Below are 21,900 nucleotides of genomic sequence, written 5' to 3' on the forward strand. Positions count from 1 at the left end.
ACTTCACAGGAGTGTATACAAGTATATACAAAACAAAATTTAAAAATATGAAGATAGTTTATAAACTGTCAGCACTACACAAATATAAAGCATAAAAGATCAGAAGGGATTAACAATGAGGAGAAAAGACAATGATGCTAGATGTGATCTTGGTAGAAACGGGGTGGGAAAATCAAGGGAGATGTTTTAAATGTTTCAACTCCCTAGAGCACTTTTCAATCAAAGACAATTCATGAGTTAGAAGTTCAAATACACAAAGGTACTTTAGGACATAATAAGGTATGATTATTGCTGCCATGGTTCATCAGACCATTCCTCTAAGTAAAGAGCAATGGGGAGGTAGGATAACAGGTTGACTAAGCAGCTCAGAAAAAGCCTCATATCTAGCAGACCCTCAGTAATTGTTCTGGTGAAAGGAAATACATAGTTCAAAACAGCTTTAGAAATAAAGCAATAATTGGGGCACCTGGGTGACTCAGTGGTTGATGCCTAACTTTCTTCGGCTCAGGTCGTGATCCCGGGGCCCTGGGACTGAGTCCCACATCAGGCTCCCCACAGGGAGCCTGCTTCTCCCTCTGCCTATGTTTCTGCCTCTCTCTCTGTGTCTCTAATGAATAAATATTTTTTTAAAAAATAGAAATAAAACAATAACTAATTGCACCAGATGCATTAAGCAGTGCAAACTAACTAAGAACCAGAAGTGAAATATCCACAGAACTACTTTAGGAATCTGAATCTGAATCTAAAATATCGTTTACTCACTAAAAAGGTTAAAAGAGAATGAACAATCTTTGGAACATATAAATAAATAGAATCGCTGTTAAATATCTAGCTCTATTAAAAAGTCAAATTACCTGTTTGTAGACATGATCCTAAATGCAGAAAATCCTAAAAATTCCATAAAACAATTGTTAGAATTGATAAGTGAATTCAGCAAAATTGCAGGATACAAAATCAACACCCCCAAATCAGTTGCATTTCTATACACTAACAATGAGCAATCCAAAGAGAAAATAAAGAAAATAATTCCACTGACAAAGCATCAAAAAGAATAAACTTAACCAAGGAGGCAAAAAAACTTGTACACTGAACACTACAAAACACTGTTGGCGCCAGTGGCTCAGATGGTTAAGCGTCTGCCTTCAGCTCGGATCATGACCCTGGGGTCCTGGGATGGAGCCCCACATAAAGCTTCCTGTTCAGTGAGGAGGCTGCTTCTCCCTGTGCCTCTGCCCTTCTCCTCAACCTGTGCCCTCTCTCTCTGTCTCTCAAATAAATAAAATCTTTAAAAAAACCCAAAACACTAAACCCACAAAAGAAAAAGAAAAAAAAATGTCCAAAAATAATTAAAACAAAACAAACACTGATGGAAGAAATTAAGAAAAACACAAATAAATGGAAAAATATCCATGTTCGTGGATTGGGAGACTAATATAGTTAAGACGTCAATACCACACAAAGTAATCCATAGACCTGAGGCAATCCTATCAAAATCCCAATAGTATTTTTTGTAGAAATTTTTAAAAATCCATCCTAAAATTCATCTGGAATCTCAAGGGGCCACAAATAATCAAAATAATCTTGAAAAAGAAGAACAAAGTTAGGGGACTGATATTTTCTGATTCTAAAACTTACTACAAAGGTAGAGTAATCAAAATAGTGTGGTATGAGCAGAAACACAGATGTACAGACCAATGGAATAGACAGCCAGAACTAAACCCTCACATATATCATCATTAAATGATTTCAACAATGCCGCAAGACCAGTAAGTAGGGAAAGGACAGTTCTTTTAAAAAACTGGTACTGGGAAAACTATAGAATCACATGCAAAAAATAAATAAATGAATAAAAATGAAGTTGGAGCCACATCATATACAAAAAACAAAACAAAACACCTCAAAATGGATCAAAGACCTAAATGTACGAGTTAAAACTATAAAGTCCGGGACACCTGGGTGGCTCAATGGCTGAGCGTCTGCCTTTGGCTCAGATCATGATCCCATGGTCCCAGGATTGAGTCCTGTATCAGGCTCCCCAGAGGAAGCTTGCTTCTCCCTCTATGTCTCTGCCTCTCTCTCTCTGTCTCTCATGAATAAATAATAAACTCTTTAACAAAAACAAACAAACAAAACTATAAAACTCTTAGAAGAAAACAGAGAGTGAAAGATTCATGACATTGCATTTGACAATGGTTTCTTGAGTATGACGTTGAAAGCATAGGAAACATAGGAAAAAATAGGTAAGTTGGACTTCAACAAAATTAACATTTTTGTGCATCAAAACACACAATCACAAGAATGTACTTAACACTACTGGGCAAAGCCACTTAAAAGTGGCTAACATGGTAAATTTCAGTGTATTTTTTAAAAATGTAAATCTGGAATAAAAACAGGACACTAAAAAAAAAAAAAAAAAAAAAAAAAAAAAAAAAAAAAAAACAGGACACTACGGGGATCCCTGGGTGGCTCAGCGGTTTGGCGCCTGCCTTTGGCCCAGGACGCGATCCTGGAGTCCCGAGATCAAGTCCCACGTAGGGCTCTCAGCATGGAGCCTGCTTCTCCCTCCTCCTGTGTCTCTGCCTCTCTCTCTCTCTCTCTATCATAAATAAATAATAAACAAACAAACAAATAAATAAATCTTTAAAAAAAAAAACCAAAAAACACAGGACACTAGCCCAAGTGGCTCAGAGGTTTAGCGCCACCTTCAGCCCTGGACCTGATCCTGGAGACCCGGGATTGAGTCCCACGTTGGGGTCCCCTGCATGGGGCCTGCTTCTCCCTCTGCCTGTGTCTCTGCCTCCCTCTCTCTGTGTCTCTCATGAATAAATAAATAAAATCTTAAAAAAAAAAAAACAAACAAACAGGACACTATCAACAGAGTAAGGCAATTCACAGAATGGAAGAAAATATTTGCAAGAAGTCAGGTATCTAATCAAGGATTGGTATCTAGACTATATAACAAACTTCTTGAACCTAGGGTCTACTCGGACCCAGTCTCTGACCACGAAGCCTCTGTTTTTAAGCATCAGCCCCTCGTAGCTGACATGCACTGGCTGTACTGTATGTCACCCCGGTGCTCAGAGTTTTATATGCATCCTCATCCTAACAACCTTATGAGGTGGATGCTTATGATTCCTATTTTACAAATAGGGAAACAGATTCAGAGAAGTTAGTAATTAGACTAAGTTCCACAGCGAGGAGGTGGCTGAGCTGAGATCAGAACCTGGGCAATATGTCACACAGTCAGGTTCTTAACTCTACTACCTCCCCAAATCCCTCTGTAACCACCTGACATAATACTATCTAGCACTACAAATGAGCATTATAAGATGGTGGCAAAAATGGAAAGATGCTTAAGACAAAGTAAAAAAAATAGGAGAAAAACATACATAGATTTTTATTGCATCTAGGTAAAACTGCATCTGAAAACAGCTGGTAGAAAATACGTGTCCCAACAGAACAGATCCTGGTAAAGTAGTGTGGTTATGGGTTACCTCTCTTTTGTACATTTCAATAATGAGGTTATAAATAGTGGAAACTTTCCTTTTCCCTCTTTATTTTTTTTTTTTTAATTTTTATTTATTTACGATAGTCACAGAGAGAGGCAGAGACACAGGCAGAGGGAGAAGCAGGCTCCATGCACCGGGAGTCCTATGTGGGATTCGATCCCAGGTCTCCAGGATCGCGCCCTGGGCCAAAGGCAGGCGCCAAACCGTTGCGCCACCCAGGGATCCCTCCTTTTCCCTCTTTAAATCAAGTCCTCAGACCTCTACGAAGAAGGCTCTAGAAACATTAGCATGAAAAGTAAAAGTATGTCCAAGCTCTGTGTTCAAAAATAAGCAATCTACTGCAGGATGGGTCTGGCGCTGCCTCTGGGAGGGAGCTGGTCTAAATCTGGCAATGCTGAAGGTTTGCAGAGGTCTCTGGAAGCAGTGCTTAAAGTAGGTAGGGGCTTTTGTAAATTTATATTTCTTTGGTTCAGAGGAGAATAGTACCAAACTAAAATAATATCCCCACTATTCTAAATCAGTGTTTTCCACATGCCAATCATTCCTATATTGCCACAATTTTATTCCATGTGTTTACAACTGCTAACTTTTTACTTAAAATTTTTTTTAGACTTATGTATATATTTTGAGAAAGAGAACATACACAGGGGGAGGGGCAGAAGGAGAGGGAGAAAGAATCTAGAGCAGACTCCCCACTGACTGAGGAACCTGACACAGGGCTCAGTCCCAGGACCATGAGATCATGACTTGAGCTAAAATCAAGAGTCAATGCTTAACTAACTGAGCCACCCAAGCACCTCTTAAAATTTTTCTTAAAATTTGATTTCTTTTTACTTTAAGAAGTTTTACTTAAAAAAAAAGTTTTACTTAAAAGGGAACTTTATAACAACAACTATAAACAGAAAGCCTACATCCCATGCTTTAAGTAGAAGATAATGATAAAAATAAATATATAAAAAAGACAAAACAATGCTTTGGCTAGATATAATTTACTGCCTGCTAAAAGCAGTAGTTGGTGGGGTTAGACAGTTTGTTTTCACAGGAGGCAGTTTGGATTTTATTTTAAGTACAGTGGAAAATCACTGAAGGATTTTAAATAGGAAGACACGTGGTCTGATTGGATCTTAACAACCCTCTCTTGGAAATTTTTTTAAAAATGAGAAAAGAGGGATCCCTGGGTGGCGCAGCGGTTTGGCGCCTGCCTTTGGCCCAGGGCGTGATCCTGGAGACCCGGGATCGAATCCCACGTCGGGCTCCCGGTGCATGGAGCCTGCTTCTCCCTCTGCCTGTGTCTCTGCCTCTCTCTCTCTCTCTGTGACTATCATAAATAAATAAAAAAATAAAAAAAATAAAAAAAAAATAAAAAAAAAAAGTTTAAAAAAAAAAAAATGAGAAAAGACACAGAAGAACTGAACAACTAACTGAACAATACCATCATCCACTTTTACCTAAATAACAATCGCCAAACCCTACACCCTAATGGAATCCTTGTGCACTACTGACAGGAGTGTGAAATGATGTAGTCACTATGAAACACACAGTACAGTGTTTCCTCAAAAAAAAAAAAAAAAAAAATCAGAACAGAATTACCACATAACCCTGCAACTCCAATTCTGGGTATATACCCAAAGGAATCGAAAGTAGGTTTTGAAACATTTGTACAACTATGCTCATAATGGCATTAATTACTATAGCCAAAAGGTGGAAGGAACCCAAGGTGAACACATGAATGGATAAGCAAATGTAGTGTGTGCACATAGCAAACTATTACTCAGTCTCACAAGGGAAGGAAGATACCCATGCAATAACATGGATGACTCCTCAGTACACTTTACGAAGTCAAATAAGCCAGTCACAAAAAGACGAACGTGTTATTCCACTTATAGGAGGTACCTAAGGAGTCTAAATCATAGAGACAGAAAGTCATGTGGAATTGTCTAAAGTTTCTAGACATAAAAGATTCCATTTTCCTTTCCAAACTGACGGACTCTTGAACAGAGACAGAAGCAGGAAGTGCGGGAATCCCTGGATGGCTCCAGCGGTTTAGCACCTGCCTTCGGCCCAGGGCATGATCCTGGAGACCCGGGATCGAGTCCCACATCAGGCTTCCTGCCTGGAACCTGCTTCTTCCTCTGCCTATGTCTCTGCCTCTCTCTCTCTCTCTGTCTCTCATGAATAAATAAATAAAATCTTGAAGAAAAAAAAAAAGCAGCAGGAAGTGCTGTACAAACAGTTGCTCATAACATTTCAATAGAGCAACTGGTATGCGGATCACATGAGGACAGTGAAATTATTACATACCAGCGACAGTTTTACTTGACAGCACTGATAAAATAATCGAGAAGATAGGAATCAGAAGTGGCTCAGCCACTCAGCACCAAACTAGGAGGGTTCTGTCTTCTTTTCTTCATCTAACTTATGGAACTACCCCTTTCCTTTTCTCTCAAAAAAACCCCTGGCTTTCCCTAAATGAGTGAGGCAAATCCGTGGTCCCCGAATTACAATTCTGAGATCCCAAATAAAGACCTTTGTTCTTTTTCAGTTTTGCCTCCTTTTCTCAGTTGATGGTAGAATGGTGGTTCCCAGATGCCAGGGAAGGAGAACGAGTAGATAGTGTATAATGGGGACAGCTTCAGTTTTGCAAAATGAAGAATTCTGGAGATGGATGGTGGTGACAATTACACAACAATCTAAATTCATTTAATGCCAAAGAATTGCACACTTAAAAATGGTTAAGGGGCACCTGGGTGGTGCAGTAGGTTAAGCATCGACTTTTGGTTTCGGCTCAGGTCACAATCTCAGGGTTGTGAGATCAAGCCCCTTATGGGGCTCTGCCCTCAGCATGGAGTCTGCTTGATATTCTCTCTCCCTCTGCCCCTCCCATTCATGAGTTTTCTCTCTAAATAAATAAATAAATCTCTCACACACACACACACACACACACACACACACAAAGGTTAAGATGGTGAGTGCCTCACAGGCTCAGGTGGTCAGGAGTTCAACTCTTGATTTCAGCTCAGGTCCTGATGGGTAGTAAGATCGAGCCCTGTATTAGGCTCCAGGCCCAGCAGGGAGTCTGCTTGAGATTCCCTCCTTCTGCCCCTCCCATACATGCATGCATGAGCACTCCCTATCTAAAGTAAAATAAATATTTAAAAAAAGAATGAAAAAATAAATAAATAAAAAAAGAATGATTAAGATGGTAGACACCTGGCTGGCTCAGTTAGAAGAGCACATGACTCCTGATCTTGGGACCATGAGTTTGAGCCCTACACTGGGTGTACAGATTACTTAATTTATGTTATGGATATTTTACCACAATTTAAAAAAAACAACAGTTACACCAAACCCAAAGCCTATAGATTTTGGCTTGAGTAACTCAGTAAATGATCACCTACTTACTAAGATAGGGCAAAATGTGGAAAGAGCAGCTTTGGGAAGAAAAATTAAAGAGTTCTGGGGTGTGTTAAGCTTGATGCAACTTGATAATTAGATGAAGATGTCAAATAGGCAGTTGGATATCTAAATTTGAAGTGTCAAAGAAAAAGTCAGCAATAGAATTACAGATTTGGACAAAAATAAGGATATGAATACTTAATTTGGGGATTATTAGCATGTAAGTAGTATTCAAAACCATAGGACAGGATGAGATTACCTAGAGAGGAGATGGTTAGAGAATAGAAGGGAGTAACAAAACAGCCCTGGAGCACCTCAACATTCAGAGTTAAAGCAGAGGGTAAAAAATCATAATAATGCAGAGAATCAAGCAGTGAGATGAAGGAGATGCTATAAAAAAAAAAAAAAAATCAGATGCCTAGACTCAACCTCAGGGCTTGGAACTAAGAGGTGAAGGGCAAATAAAATGTCCCAGGGCTAGTTCAACAGTCTGTTGAATGAGAGATGGGAGGGAGTACAACACAGAGTAGGGGGAGTGGGAGGAAGGAGAAGAAAAGAATACTTAGATGGTACCACCAGTAAGACTGGGTATGGGATGGTGACTAGATGTGGAATGGAAAGCAGAGGAAAATAAATGACATGCTGGTTTCCTTCTGACAGGTTATTGTCATTAAAACAAATAATACAATATAGAAGGATAGAAACAAAGGTCTTGATATTGTTTTTATAGTGGTGTGTGTGTGTGTGTGTGTGTGTGTGTGTGTGTTAGGAGGAGGGTTACAGAAGAAAGAATGGTAGTCCTGATAGCCAACATTAGTTAAGCAATTAACTTGTCAGTGCTTTCTATCTATCTTGGGGAATGAGACGTCCCCTCACAAGGCACACTGTCATCAAAGACTACAACAATTCTACTTTGAAAATTAAGAAACTGAAGTGAGGAGGGCCCAAAGTGACACAGGTGGTTTGTAGCACAGAGGGCCTCTGAGTCTGATGGACTCTGAGCCAAAGTCTCAGGTACCCATGGGATACTAGTTAGGGATGTGGGAGTCATCGAGGCAGTTAACATCTTAGGAGGTCACCCAGGGAAAGAATATACAGATCAATAAAGTATTATTCATATACTTGGCTAATTCTTATAATGGTACAATGGGCCTTTTTCTCACCTATAAATGAAGTAATGATTCATTATAGTAATGAAACTATGTGTAAACTGCTTTTCAAGTTTTTGAACACATTATAGTAATGAAGCATTACTTCATTTATAGGGAATGCCCACTGAGGGCAAGGACCTGATCACAATTTTTGTATTCCCACGCTTGTGCTACCTGGAATAAAAAGACCACTCAACAAAAGACTGTTAAAGCACTGAAAAAAACAAAACAAAATAGAAGCCAAATAACTGGACATTAATAGAAATACTACACAATATGAAAATAACCATTTCCTGACCAAACTACAGCATACTTTTCTTCTGTTCCCTCTCTGGGTGGCATGTGACAAATGCCCTGTCTTTTATTGCACCACAATAATGTCTGTTTTATGAATTGTTCTGTTGTTAGTACTACATAGGACTCCGAGAGACAGGCACTCTTATCCACCCCTGGGCACAGATAAGTACTTTCTGGAAAGACAATTTGATAAAATGAATCAAAAGCCTTAAAGCCCCAACTCAGTAATCTTATTTAGGGATTTATCCAAAGAAAACAGTAAGAAATATGGCAAAAGATTTAGGTTGGAAGTAATAAAAATATCCAACCATAGAAAAATTAGTAAATAAACCATCATACAGCCATAGGGTAGAATATCTTATGTTGTTCTTAAATCAAGTTTTTGAACACTTAAAAATAGAAGATGATTTTGATAAGTACGATGAAAAAAATAAAATATAAACTAGACCATAGTACGACCATAATTTTGTATCTAAATGGAGATGTAGCTATCTACATATTATTACCTCGAAAAAAGATGGGTACGTACCAAAAGTACTGTAAGAAGTCTCTTTGGTGGAAAGATTACAGGAGATCCTATTATGTTTTTCAGGATTCCTAAAAATTTCTGCAAAAAGTACATCTTTATTTCAAAACTCAAAAAAATATGGTAAGTAAAAGCAAGACAGCACTCACCTTCTTTCTTTTTCTAGAAGAATTCCTTGTGGGGTCAGGCTTCTCAAACTCTGCTGACTTTGCCTCTTCCTTCTCTTCCTCATCCGGTATCAGAGAATACTTGGTCCCTCCTGGTTGCATAAAACAATCCTTTGCAAAGTGGCCTGCAGAAGAGAGGTAGAAAAGGTAGGGAGGGGAGAAGCAGCCTCTCTTAGCAGGTGGATCTTCCCCAGAGGCTCCTGAGAGGGGCTAGCTGGTTGAGGAAATATTACTGAGTTCATTCAGAGCAGCTGCTGGATTCAGAACAGATTTTCTGTCTCCTCAAGATGGCATTGCCCACTCAACCACAGCCAGACCAGCAGCTGGTCCTAGAGCTGTGGGAAATACTGGCACCGCTCTGGAAATGGCAGAAGAAGCAGGCTTGTGCTGCCTTCCATTAGCAATGGGGCTTAGTAATTTTTAAAGATCTGTTTGGAACTCACTCCTGACATCGAAAGGCTGCTCCAGAGAGCAGAATGCTTAGCAGAGGGAGCCAAGTGGCAGGCCAAGCACTACAGGAATATAGCTCTTAGGCAGCTGGCAAGAAGGCGGCATTCACATCCAAGCTAACACACTGAGAGACAGGCAGTCGCCTAGGGGCACTCAACATTCAGACTGTCAGATCTGGCAAGCGCCTTAGAGATCATCAAATCCAACACTGCATGTGCAGAAGATATAAAGGCCCAGAGCAGAGAAGTAGCTCAAGGTCACAAAGAGAGCAGCAGAGCTAAAACTTACGCCAAGTCTCGTGCCTCCCTGCTCTGAGCTCTTCCAGCTGCACCAAAACCAACCACCTCGGGCCTGACCTTTGCTGACTAGGCCAAAGTCCATCTCTCATTATGCTTCTCTGCCTCATGTGGTACCTGGTAGACATAAGCTGAAGGTAAGAGGACCTCACCCTCCCTGTGCTTTTAGTGCTATCAAGGGGCCATTGAACAGCTGCTACAAAGCTGGTTTTGTCTAAGCTTGCACAGACCCTGTTTCAGGGGCACAGACAATCCCATGAGATCATCATAAAGCTATGTGTAAACGGCTTTGCAACTCTGAATCCAGAAGCTGGATGATGCCTGGAAGGGGAATACAGCATACAGTTTTCCAAATATCTGGAATGTTCCCACGATTCCCCTGAGGGGAATTCTTTCAATTTTATTTTTCCCTTCCTCCCTCTACATTAGTGGTTAGTAGGGGCTTAATCCCCACAACATCAATCAGGGCACAAATATGCTACCAACTGTTGTAGAAAAATCAAGAGAGCAGGGTAAATGCAAGGCAAGGGAGGTGTGACAAATTGAGGTCACTCTGAAAATGAGACGCTGGCAACCCCTCTCATGATAGCTCCAGTGAGAAGTCAGGCTGAGAGCACTCTTGAACACCTGAGTAAGACCAGAAGAAACCTGAGCAGGCAGCTAGGCTGTGTTCTTTATTACTAAAAGGCTACTGTATTCAGAAGTCTGAAGTTAAAGAGACAAAGAGAAGCAAGAAAGAGTTTAACTTGGATCCTTGAGGAACATATTTCCAAGTCACTTCAGTTTTGCAGCAGAATAGTAATGGTCCTTAGAGATAAAAATTTTGGAGTGTTAACCATAATCCAACACTCTCACTCTTCCTGACATAGTACATGGGGATCCTGCCCACACAGGACATCAATAGTGAAGAGGGGAAGCAGGGTGACAGTAGAGTATCCAGCATTCAGAAGAGGACACAGAAAGGGAATGAACTCTGCTAAGAGCCTAGCAGGAGTTACAGCATGAGTAGGTGAGGCCATCATTTGACTAAAAAGCAGGGTGAGCCACACCCAAACCAGGTGGCCTCCCCCACATAGTAAAGGTCCATCACAGGGAGGAAGGACTGGCATGGCAGAGGCTTCACCTTACCTTTACAGCCACACTTCTTGCAGGTGGTGTTCAGGACAGCCTCGAGGGTGATCTTCTGCCCAGTGTAATCCTGGAAGGACCGCCGCCGCCTCTCTTCTTGCCTGTAATGAAAAAGATACCAACTGTTGGCCCTCTCAAGAGATATGGCCAGAGATACTAGAAGGTAATGCTGTATGCTGGGTTTTTGTTCTGTCTTTGGCAGGTAGAGCGAAGAAAGAAGGAAAAGCGTCCTGCATGGGGAGACAAACAGTGAAAGCAGCAACTTGAAACACATTATTTCATTCAGGACAGGCTCTGAATTAATAATCATGAATGAGACGACTTCATCTCACCAATGCACAGAGTATGAAGATACAATTACTCCCCTCGCTAAGCCCCCTGTAATCCTGATGATGTCAGGTTTAAGAGACCTTCAAAGACTTCCTAGAATACCAAGTCCAAATTCCTTACTTTGGTACTCAAGGCCTTGCACAGTCTGTCTCTAACCTGCTTCTCCAGCCCCAACCTTACTTGCACGAGATGCTCTAGCAAACAGGACTAGTTGAGCTTCTCCAAATGGTTCACTGCCTTTGCTTGCACAGTTCCCTCTCTCTGAAATGCTGCTTCCCCTCTTTCCTCCCACCTCACCACCCCCAAACATTTCAAGGTTCAGTTCAGTCACCACCTCTCCTTTTCTACCAAGCCTTCTCCTGAGCCCCTCAGCCAGAATTTGCCTATTTGTTCACAATCCTGTAGCATTTCTTAAAAATTCTAAACTTATTACTAAAGTATAATATACGTACAGAAAAGTGTTCATAAACATATAGCTTGATTGGTTTTAACAATTTGTTTTTTAAAGATTTTAAAGATTTTATTTTTTTTTGTGAGAGAGAGCAAGAGAACAAGCACAAGACAGGGGGAGGGACAAAGGGGAAGCAGACTCCTCTCCTGAGCAGGGAGTCCGATGCAGGACTTGATCCCAGAACCCTGGAATCACGACCTGAGCTGAAGGCAGACTCTTAATTGACCGAGCCACCTAGGCACTGTGGTTTTCATAATTTAGACATACCCAGGAAACCATCACTCAGATAGGAAACAGAACATTGCCAGCATCTCCAAGGCCCCTCTAGTCATCAGGCCTCCCCCAAGGGTAACCACTATGTTGACTTCTAACAGCAGAGATTAGTTATATCAGTTTTTGTGAATTGTATCAATAGAATCATAGAGTATGGACCTTCTGTGTCTGGCTTCTTTCACTTGTTTATGAGATCCATCCATACTGTTGTGTAGTTGTGGATCACTGATTTTCACTGCCATAAAATATTTTGCCATTGATCTGAGTAGTTTCTACTATGAACAGTGCTTCTTCTGTGAACTTCCTAGCATGTCTTTCAGTGAACATATACATATGCATATGGTGGGAAATGCCTAGTTCAAAGTAGGAGTAGAACAGTATAATGGGTTGTAGAGCATTAGCTGTCACAGACACTGCTACCAGTTTTCTGTAGTGTGTTTACCAGTTACACTCCTGCCAAAAGCAGAGCCTAAGCACCCCAGCTGTCATGGCTTTTTCTTTGACCTTTACTATAATACACGGTACCTGCACAGAGCAGGTACTCAGAAATGTTTGATCAAAGAGTGTCACCCTTTTTATCACTCTTTTTATCAAACTCAAACAGTAATCTATACACACTGCAGTCCTAGCACATATCACACTTTATTGCCAATACATTCATGTTTCTTTTCTAGATTGTAAGCCCTTTCTACAAGATTTTACTTATATGTGTTTCCCCAGCACCTTAGCGCAAGGCTTGGCAACAGCATCAATAAATGTTTATTGAAATTTCTGAGCTCATGGGGCCCTGGGTGGCTCACTCGGTTGAGCGTCCTTCTCTTGGTTTTAGCTCAGGTCATGATTTCAGGGTCATGGCATTGAGCCCCTCACTGGGCTCCGAGGTCAGCAGGGAGTCTGCTTGATATTCTCTTCCTCTGCCCCTCCCTCCACTCATGCTCTTTTTCTCTCTCTCAAATAAATCTGTAAAGAAAAAAATTTCTGTGCTCTTGGCACCAAGTATTTTTCCTTTACCTGAACCTTTTTTCTTTTTTTTAAGATTTTTAAATTTATTTATTTGAGCAAGAGAGAAACAGGTGCCCCCTTAGCTAAACCTCTTTAACTTTGAATTCTGACTTCATCTAAGCTTTTCCAACTACTTGCCAGGTCTCTATAGAGTCCAGCAGAAACAAATATTTTGTCAAAAAAGCCATATTACCCAGAGAAATGCAGGATGACAACACTGAAGCAGAACAAAGTACCCACCTCATGTTTTTTAGCTAACAGTTTCATAGGATACACTGGTTCCGGTCATTCTTCAGCTCACCCCATCTTTTCTAAAATGATCCCTACCACCAAAAGCATTTTGTGTTCCCATAGCATTTTACTCTCTGGTCATTTTTTTTTTTTTTAAGATTTTATTTATTTACTCATGAGAGACACACAGAGAGAGGCAAAGACACAGAGGGAAAAGCAGGCTCCTCGCAGCCCAATGTGGGACTCAATCCCCCGACCCAGGATCATGTCCTGAGCCACCCAAGTATCTGATCATTTTGTTAGATTTGTTCACATTCTGGCTCACCCTCTATGCCATAAGCAGGCCTTCAAAGATAAAGTCTATGTCTGGGGCACCTGGGTGGCTCAGTTGGTTAGGTGTCCAGCTCAGGTTATGATCTAGGGGTCATGGAATCAAGCTGCACATCAGGTTCCACGCTCAGTACAGCATCTGCTTGAGATTCTCCTTCTCCCTCTGCCCTCCACTCCCGCTCACACTCTCTTTAAATCAATCTTAAAAAAAAAATAATGTCTTCTTTTTTTCTGTATATAAGCAGTAAGCACACTATCCAGCATACTACCAATCATATTCCACAGAATATGATGGACAAGTTCTATAAATTTATGTTTATATGCTAATATTTAGGTCTAGGGCTACTGACTACTTAAAATGTGGTTAGTGTAACTGAAGAATTAGACTATTTAATTTTCATTTACATTTAAATAACCGTATGTAGCCATATGCAACTTAGTGGCCACCCAAGGGGACAATACAGACAAGCATATGATTTAAGTCTTGAAAATGCTCAAATCCCCAGGTTTTGCCCAGCATAATCTTACTCAAAGGACAAGGGGGTCAGCTGTCTGCTCTGTTAGTCAACAGTACTATACTGTACATTAAAAACTTTTTAGGAGGGTAAATCTCATGTTAGGTGTTCTCACTACAATCAAATAAATTAAAAAAAAAAAAAAAAAAACCAGCAGGATCTTAGGGGTATAACTAGGACAAGTCACCAACTCCATGGCTTTCAGATGTCCTCATTTGTGGAGCTGAGTTTCAAATGGCTGTAAGTTGCAGTTTAAACAAACTCTCATTTTAATCCATTCCAATATTCTGTGGATTCTAACATATGACAAGCCAAATCATAATTCCCACCTAATACTTAACAAATATATCACTTGCCTACCCCCTTCCTTTCTGTGCTCACTGCCTTGCTGGTTTAGGCTTCACTACTTTGTATCTAAATAGTAACAAATTTCCTCCTCCAATCCATCTGGCACACATAGTTGAATTAACCTTTCTTTTATTCAGTTCAACTACTTAAGTGGCAAGCACCAGGGCTACTGATGAGTAAGTGAGTTGAAACAACAGAGTTCTTCTCAAGGAGCTTACAGTCTAGTGGTGGAGGGAGACATACACATGGCTAATTATGGTGGTGACCCATAAGCACTCTTCTAGGGGCACCTAGGTGGCTCAGTGGTTGAGGGTCTGCCTTTGGCTCAGGTCATGATCTCAGCGTCCTGGGATCAAGTTCCCCATCAGGCTCCCCATAGGGAGCCTACTTCTCCCTCTGCCTATGTCTCTGCCTCTCTCTCTGCATCTCTCATGAATAAATAAATAAAACCTTTTAAAAAACAAAAAAACAAACAAAAACAAAACAAAACAAAAAAACAAACAAAAACACTTCTAAAAGACTGCTATACTGGCTAAAACTACCTGGAAACTGCCTTTCCCTCCTTCCATCTACAGACTTCCTTTAATGCTCTGGGACTGAGGGGATGAAATGTATGACCAATATTGATGGAAAATGAAAGGCAGTTGACATATTGTGGGTGGCTGGAGACAGCTCAAAGATACTGAGCATAACAGGGCAAGGTCAGAGATTAATCTGATCAGGAGCCTCTTCCCCCTTAAGGGCTTTAAAAAAAAAGTATGACTGAAAGTCAAAGTTCTCCACAATCTGCCCCAATATACCATTCAAGCCTTACACTCTAGTACCTGGCTGCACCCTCCTCTTTCCTTAAATAAGACTCTGAAACATGCCCTGCTTCGTGCCTTTCTTTAAATCATTTCTTCTGTCAGGAATACCATTTCTTCTCCTGATGTCTGACAAAATCTTACCCGTTCTTCTAGAACTAGTTTAAATGTCATCTCTCTTCTAGCCATCAGAGCCCAAAATCCATTCATCCTCTTCAAGCTAATTCCTAGAAACTTTTCTTTAACCTACTGTTAGCATTTAAGACATTTGCCTTATATTAAAGTGATTTGCACAATTATCTCACTACACTAGTCAGTAAGGCCCTTAGGCAAAAACCTTGGTATTGCCATTGTACCAAATGTAGAATATGAACCCCCAAAATATTTGTTGAATAAGTGAGTTAATGAAAGCACTAACAACTGCTACACATCAGGCACCCTGGGAGATAAGAAAGAGCCATGTCTTCTGTTCTCCTAGGTCTTATAAAAAGAAAAGGAGTGTTCATATGGGAAATATAAAAAATAGTAAAAGGGATTATAGGCGAAAGGAGAGACAATGAGTGGGAAAAATCAAAGAGGGTGACAGAACCTGAGAGACTCCTAACTCTGGGAAACGAACAAGGAGTAGCGGAAGGGGAGGTGGGTGGGGAGATGGGGTGACTGGGTGATGGGCACTGAGGGGGGCACTTGACGGGATGAGCACTGGGTGTTATTATACTATATGTTGGCAAATTGAACAATAAAAAATATATACAAAGAAAAAAGAAAGGGTGTGAAAATCACAGAAGAAAAACAAAGAGATCTTCTAAAACAATAACCATAAGTAGCTACCATCTATTAAGTTTCCACTATAGACTAGACACAAATCTGGCTCTTTACAAACAAGCCCATATTTAAATCATTCCATCATTTCTAAGATGTAGGCATCATCTCCTCCAATGATAGTAAGAAGCTGAGGGTCAGAGAAGTGAGGGTGTCTGCTCAAGGTCATACACTAGTTTGTAGCAGAACTAGAACTCTTTCTGATTTACATCTAACTCAAAACCTCACATCATTCCACTATATCATGCTCCTTTCCTGGATGCAGCTCTAGAAATAGTTTACAACAAAAGTTACTGTTTGGCCACTTGGTAATTACCAGAAATAGCCTCTACAGAGAGACCTGTAAAGCCCAAAATCAGGGAGCCCTTTCCCCTCCCTACCCTTATTTTAAGACAGAGAAGTAGCCTTTTTATTTTACTTGTTTTACATTTTACCCCTACAAGGGTGACTTTGGGAAATTCCATTGCTTCTTAATGAGTCTGTATATAGCACAGGATTTCTTTGGAGCAGAAGTAATTTATTATAATGTAATCAGTAAATGCCAGACTTAAATAACACTACTGAGCTCTGAGTTATAAAACATTTCTACTACAAATGAAAAGTGTTTTGTCAATAATCAGACTTATAAACATGTCAATATTTAAGGATAAAACTACAGAAATATGGAAAAATCCTAAGTCACATGTAACAGCTAGAAGAATCATATAGTAAAAAGGGCACTAACTTCAATGTCCTTAGTTCAGGTCCTTGACTCACTATAATTTCTCATTAACCACATGGAAATTTCTTATCACCAAGCATCAAGATAGAAACTAGGAATATAAAGACATCTGGCTGGCTTAGTCAGTGGAGCATGTGACTCTTGATCTTGGAGTTATGGGCTCGAGCCCCAAATTGAGTATGGAAATTAAAAATAAAATCTTTTTTTTTTTGAAAGATTTATTTATTTTAGAGAGAAAAAGAGAGAAGAGTGAGCACATGGGGAGAGGCAGAGGCAGAAGGAGACAAGCAGATTCCTCCCTGAGTGGGAAGCTTGACACAAGGCTCAATCCCAGGACCCTGAGATCATGATCTGAGCCAAAATCAGAGTTAGATGCTCAACTGACTAAGCGACTCAGGCACCCAAAAATAATATCTTAAAAAAAAAAGGGGCGTGGGAACAGAAAGAAACAAACTAAGTAACTAAGGGTGTACCTGGGGGGCTCAGCCAGTTAAGCATCTGTCTTTGGGTTAGGTCATGATCTCAGAATTCTGGGATCCAGCCCCATATCAGGCTTCTCTGCTCAGCAGTCTGCTTCTCCCTCTCCCTCTGTTCTCTCTCTCAAATAAATAAATAAAATCTTTAAAACAAACAAACTAGGAATATAAAGTAAAATGGAGAGATAATATCCACTTTGGAGGTTGTTATAGGAATCAGATACATAAATGTACATAAATTGCCTTGCATAATGCCTGGCACATAGTACAAACCCAATAAATATCAATTTCCTCCCTTTTAGGTAAAATTATTTTGCATCCACAGTGATTTTGCTTAGAATTCTATAAAGAATAAGGTTTCCAAATTTTTCCTACCAAATCTGAAACATTTATTTTTTTTAATTAGTCAATAACTGCCACTGAGATCACCTGATTAGCATGAGATAAACAATGTGATATTTTAACATCAAAAGCAATACAACAAAGTCATGGTTAACCTGAAGGTAAATGTATGACTTTGCTTACGTTTTCTGAAACACTGGAAACAGTTCAGAAACCATTCGAGGAACCTTAGGGAACTAGGAACCCCTGACCAGAAATCACCGGCATACATTCAAGAAAGACTTTCAAAGAGATAGCAAATTCCTTATATCACCAGACATTGGCCTACATGGATAGCAAATCCTCCATTCCTATACGAAAGATCAGAAGAGCCAATGAAAGTAAAGATGTAATATTCAGAACACAGTTATCTGAAGATGCACTAAACCCCACTTGAGTGGCTTCTAGATCACTCTACCCTTCCACATGGTCTCTATCTTTTTGGAGCCCCTGTGCTAGGAGAGAGACAAGTAGCAGATGCTTCATGAGCTTGTTGGCTAACTGGTTAAAGGGCAAACAAAGAATAAGGGGAAGGAAACAATACCACTGATGGAGCACTTCAATGCTTTGCATGTTAGCATTCAATCTTAGAACTCTATGCATATTCAAGGATCACCAGGGCTACAGAATTCATCAATATCACAGACTATAAATGGTAGAGTTCTTAGGTCAGCTTGATTCACTATAGCATTCTGTAGTTTGAGAAGTAGGATGGTAACCTTTCTAAACCTTTTACCTACTCAATGATAACGTTGTTGGGGTCAAGGTCTTTCCCAGTTCCTTGGTTGACGACTTTCATGGATAGGGATACTTTTATCCTATCATTTTTCATCTGTAAAAGACAAAAGCAAAGTCACCAAAAGCTAAGACTACATCATTTGGACTTCTCGTCTAAAATTATCTAACTAGGGATCCCTGGGTGGTGCAGCGGTTTAGCGCCTGCCTTTGGCCCAGGGCGCGATCCTGGAGACCCACGATCGAATCCCACGTTGGGCTCCCGGTGCATGGAGCCTGTTTCTCCCTCTGCCTGTGTCTCTGCCTCCCTCTCTCTGTGTGTGTATCATAAATAAATAAAAATTAAAATAAATAAATAAATAAATAAATAAAATAAAATAAAATAAAATAAAATAAAATAAAATAAAATAAAATAAAATAAAATAAAATAAAATTATCTAACTAAAGGGGCAGCCCGGGTGGCTCTGCGGTTTAGCACCGCCTCTGGCCCAGGGCCTGATCCTGGGGCCCCGGGATCGAGTCCCATGTCAGGCTCCCTGCATGGAGCCTGCTTCTCTCTCATGAATAAATAAATAAATAAAATATTTTAAAAAATTAAAATAAAATAAAATAAAATAAAATAAAATAATCTAACTAAGCATCAAAATTTTTATCATCATAACAAACACTGAACTCCTCTAATGGCTGAGGTCCTATACTAGGAACACTGGGGGTACTAATGAGCATTATAAATAGATCTTGTGGCAGAATAACTTTAGGAAATGTTTTTTTCCTCATTCTTATCCCTCTGGGGAAGAAAGACAGAAATGATTGCTAAGAAATTCAAGGCCTATGGAGGTAACCAGGCAGAAAATATAAGCTGTTTTTTCCAGATAAGTTCAGCATAATGATGAGTTCATAGATCCCTGAGCTCAGAATACATTTCCCAAACATTCCAGACTAGAGTAGATCCCCTTTTAGATTTGGTCTAGAGTATTTTTATTGTGGTGGTTTTTGTTGTTGTTTTGTTGGGGTTTTTTGTTTTTGTTTTTGTTTTTTGCTTTTTAAAAATTATTATTTTTTTAGTGCATTTTTAAACATGAAGGCAATTATTAGCCATGTTGGTCCTCTTTTGCTTCCTCCAGCACTTGACGCCCTTTCCCACTTCAGGATCTCTGCATGTTATTCTGCCTGCCTGGAATATGCTTATTCCAACTCTTCCATGACTGGAGCCTTTTCCTTTAGGTCTCTGCTAATACGTCATTTCCGCAGAGCCTGTTCCTGACCACTTTATCTAAATCTACCTCTGATACTGGCTTGAGACCATTACAACACTTACTATAATTTATAATTATTTTATATGTGTGCTTGCTCACTTTTATATTTGTCTCGTCCTGTTATACTCTAAAGTTCCATAACAGCTGAGGTCACCTAGGTCTGGCTTCACTCTTACATCCTTCAGACTAGAACATGTTAAGCACTCAAGGATTAAAGAATAATATCTCTTTCAGACCTATCTCCCCTGCCATTCTCTGATGGAAGAGCAGGCCTCAGTGTATAATCACATTTGTCCTGGAGGTCTACCTACATCTACAGCTCTTACGCACTCAAGGGAGCTGCTGTTAACAGGGTCCTTCAGACCTTTCTCACTTCCCTCACATTGCATGGTGCCAGGTATTAGGAACAATAACCGTAAACTCTGCGTCTTTTGTTTTGTTTTGTGTTGGTCCAAACTGAAGTGTACCTGGCAGCTATTCTTCGAAATTTATGGTAAAGACTAGTCCCATAAATTAAGTTTTCTTCTCTCTTTTTTTTTCTCTTTTTTTTTTCCACCCCAGATTTGGATAAACTTCAGGGAGTTTCTATAAACATGTTCTATAAACATGTACTTATTGCAGCACACTTATTATAGTTTACACCACATCCCTTCTGAATTTACAGGACAGCTAGCCAGAAGGTTTCAATTCAGGACAGAATACAGTGGCAGGGTTTAAAAATAAGATCATCAGCCACAGTTAACAGCATACACACACTGGTCATTATAAAATACCAACACTGCCTTCTCCAGCCTTTCCTTGGTCTTTCTAACCACATGAAAGTTGCATAGAACCTTACCTCCCGGCCAATAAGCTTCACCCACACTTTGTCTCCAACATCCACTATCTCAGAGGGTTTATCCACACGACAGGATGACATGTGAGTTCGATGGACCAGACCTGAGCACAAGAAGAAATGAAATAAAGCACAGGGTATATCTTGTATTTATAATTCTAAATAATGAGGTAAGGAGAAGATGGGAGTTGAAGAGTCACTAAAAATGTCAACTTAAAATTGTTAATTAAAACAATTTGAGGGATCCCTGGGTGGCGCAGCGGTTTGGCGCCTGCCTTTGGCCCAGGGCGTGATCCTGGAGGCCCGGGATCGAATCCCATGTCGGGCTCCCGGTGCATGGAACTTGCTTCTCCCTCTGCCTATGTCTCTGCCCCTCTCTCTCTCTCTCTCTGTGACTATCATAAAAAAAAAAAAAAAAAAAAAAATTAAAAAAAAAAACAATTTGAGATCACTTTTTGTACTTAACCAACATATATTATTTTTTAATTTTTAATTTATTTTTTTAAAGATTTATTTATTTATTTATTCATGAGAGAATGACAGAGAGGCAGAGACACAGGCAGAGGGAGAAGCAGGCTCCATGCAGGCGTCCCCCAACATATATTCTTTAAAAATAATGGCCAATGTTAGCAAACATGTGATACATGAACATCACTTACATTAGTAAAAACAGAAGTCAGTGAAAGTCTTTGAAAGCAAGGGTGTCAAAATGTTTATACCTTTGATACAATAATATCATTAGAAGTTTTCTAAAAGAAAAAAGTCAATAGAGGCAAAATCCAAAAACCTGTGGGTATATAAAAATACCTGTAGTATTATAGCCTACAAAGGTTTAGGGATGCCTGGGTGGCTCAGTGGTTAAGTGCCTGCTTTCAGGTCAGGGTGTGATCCTGGAGTTCTGGGATCTAGTCCCACATGGGGCTCCCTGAATGGAGCCTGCTTCTCCCTCTGCCTGTGTCTCTGCCTCTGTGTGTGTGTGTGTCTCTCATGAATAAATAAAATCTTAAAAAAAAAAAATAACCTACAAAGGTTAAAAAAAACTATAAAGCAATCTAAAAGACAAATAATTGGAAAATTAGCTTGTAAACTATGGTAAACCAATCAAATGGAAGAGTAAGCAGTCAATTACAATTACAGCAAATAATTATGATAGATGTTAAGTGAAAAAAGAAAATCTAAACAAGGTGTCACTTTTTAATATATTAAATTAGTAAAATATTCAGAAAATAATGCCCATGGATGAGAGTATAGTAAAACAAGAAATAGTGCCAGGGCTAGTATAAAATTTTAGAAATCATTTAGCAATCACTATCAAGAGTGGCAAAAATACTTAATAAAATTAATTAAAAGTTAAATGATGGTTTAGTTATTAAATAACTTTAAAAAACATTTATAATAGATATCCTTTCCTGTCTGTCCAAAGACTTTTCCTAGGAAACCACCTTCCCTACTTTTTTTTAACAGACCATTC

General features: G+C 39.7%; 1 protein-coding gene across 3 annotated transcripts in view; it reads right to left on the minus strand.

Moving 5' to 3' along the window:
- ZCCHC17 (zinc finger CCHC-type containing 17) overlaps positions 1 to 21,900 on the minus strand; it is a 63,928-nt gene that overhangs the window by 9,206 nt on the left and 32,822 nt on the right. For 2 of the 3 annotated variants that reach the window (XM_041767293.1, XM_041767290.1), the window contains exons 4-7: positions 20,433 to 20,533; positions 18,344 to 18,435; positions 10,921 to 11,021; positions 9,029 to 9,171 (exon numbers count right to left, since the gene is read on the minus strand). In XM_041767293.1, the coding sequence (XP_041623227.1) occupies positions 9,029 to 9,171; positions 10,921 to 11,021; positions 18,344 to 18,435; positions 20,433 to 20,533 (437 nt within the window). Of the gene's footprint in view, positions 1 to 854; positions 889 to 9,028; positions 9,172 to 10,920; positions 11,022 to 18,343; positions 18,436 to 20,432; positions 20,534 to 21,900 lie in introns of all 3 variants that reach the window. The other variant, XM_041767291.1, reaches the window with a different exon arrangement.

Source organism: Vulpes lagopus, chromosome 8 (assembly GCF_018345385.1).
Source record: "Vulpes lagopus strain Blue_001 chromosome 8, ASM1834538v1, whole genome shotgun sequence".
Lineage (NCBI taxonomy): Eukaryota > Metazoa > Chordata > Mammalia > Carnivora > Canidae > Vulpes > Vulpes lagopus.